The 1,394-nt window shown below is 46.1% G+C and overlaps 1 protein-coding gene across 1 annotated transcript in view; it reads right to left on the reverse strand.

The window, feature by feature from the left end:
* The window catches only part of LOC111977969 (disks large homolog 5), a 104,921-nt gene that overhangs the window by 55,354 nt on the left and 48,173 nt on the right, over positions 1 to 1,394 (reverse strand). The window contains exons 5-6 of the mRNA XM_070448712.1: positions 1,001 to 1,243; positions 702 to 815 (exon numbers count right to left, since the gene is read on the reverse strand). Of these exons, the coding sequence (XP_070304813.1) occupies positions 702 to 815; positions 1,001 to 1,243 (357 nt within the window). The remainder of the gene's footprint in view (positions 1 to 701; positions 816 to 1,000; positions 1,244 to 1,394) is intronic.

Raw genomic sequence — 1,394 nt, forward strand, 5'->3', positions numbered from 1 at the left:
AACATCTTGGCCATGTTCTGTTATAATCTCCACCCGGCACAGCCAGAAGAGGACTGGCCACCCCTCATAGCCTGGTTCCTCTCTAGGTTTCTTCCTAGGTTCTGGCCATTCTAGGGAGTTTTTCCTAGCCACCGTGCTTCTACACCTGCATTGCTTGCTGTTTGGGGTTTTAGGCTGGGTTTCTGTACAGCACTTTGAGATATCAGCTGATGTACGAAGGGCTATATAAATACATTTGATTTGATTTGATAATGATTATGGTACAAATTTGCCTTTCTAGGGTACCACCACAGTGACAAAGCCGTTAATTCCTTTAAAATGGCAACAATTCTGCTAAGCAAAGCTACAGATCAGTACCATCAGGAACTGAGGGTACACAACATACGTTTGTACCCATGGAAATGGAGATGTACCTCCCCGTTCATTGAGAATCAGAGTGTGATGATTGTACCTTTACATAAAAGTATTGGGTACAAAAATCTACCATTATACTAGATTATCCACACATGTGCCCTAAAAGGTACCGAACAGTACCATGTGAGATCATACATGTACCTCTGAAGGTTCATTATTTATACAGTATATTGATCGTTTGGTACCCCAGGGAACAATACCGTACCCTAACCGTACCCTTATTTCTGAGTGTGTACCTCCGCTAACACTACATACAGATTGAGGTACAGATTGAGGCATTGTCTTACCTGACGTAGTGCCTCCAACTCTTCGCTGGTCATCCTCTTCTCTGACGAGGTGTTCTTCAGTTTGGCCTCAGCCACCTCCAGCCCTGTCTGGAGCTTGTCCACCTCTGTGATCACCTGCTCCACACAAATACACACAATACACTTTACTGCATTACAGTGGTATTATAGTATTACTATTATACTTGATGTAGTATTTATACAGAAGGAAAGAAGCCTCCTGGCTAAATCTGGCAAATGAATAGAAATGTGCATTATCCCGATCCAATAAACCTAGTCAAGTCAAAATATATCTCTCTGACCTGGTCCCTCTCACTCATGATGAGTCTGTACTCATTGAAGACCGAGTCCCTCTCCTCCTTGTACTTCTCACAGTCCTTAACGGCCTTCAGCTGCTGGGTCTTCAGCCGTGTGGATTCTGTCTGCAGCCGCTCCATCTCCCTCTGTAGCTCCTTGTTCTGCACTGCAGCCTTCGACAGCTCCGCCTGGGTGGAGTCAAACCTGACACAGTAACAGGACAGGAGGGAGAGAGGTGGAGTCAAACCTGACACAGTAACAGGACAGGAGGGAGAGAGGTGGAGTCAAACCTGACACAGTAACAGGACAGGGGGAGAGAGGTGGAGTCAAACCTGACACAGTAACAGGACAGGGGGGAGAGAGGTGGAGTCAAACCTGACACAGTAACAGGACAGGGGG

The sequence above is a fragment of the Salvelinus sp. IW2-2015 genome, linkage group LG18 (genome assembly GCF_002910315.2).
Source record: "Salvelinus sp. IW2-2015 linkage group LG18, ASM291031v2, whole genome shotgun sequence".
Classification (NCBI taxonomy): domain Eukaryota; kingdom Metazoa; phylum Chordata; class Actinopteri; order Salmoniformes; family Salmonidae; genus Salvelinus; species Salvelinus sp. IW2-2015.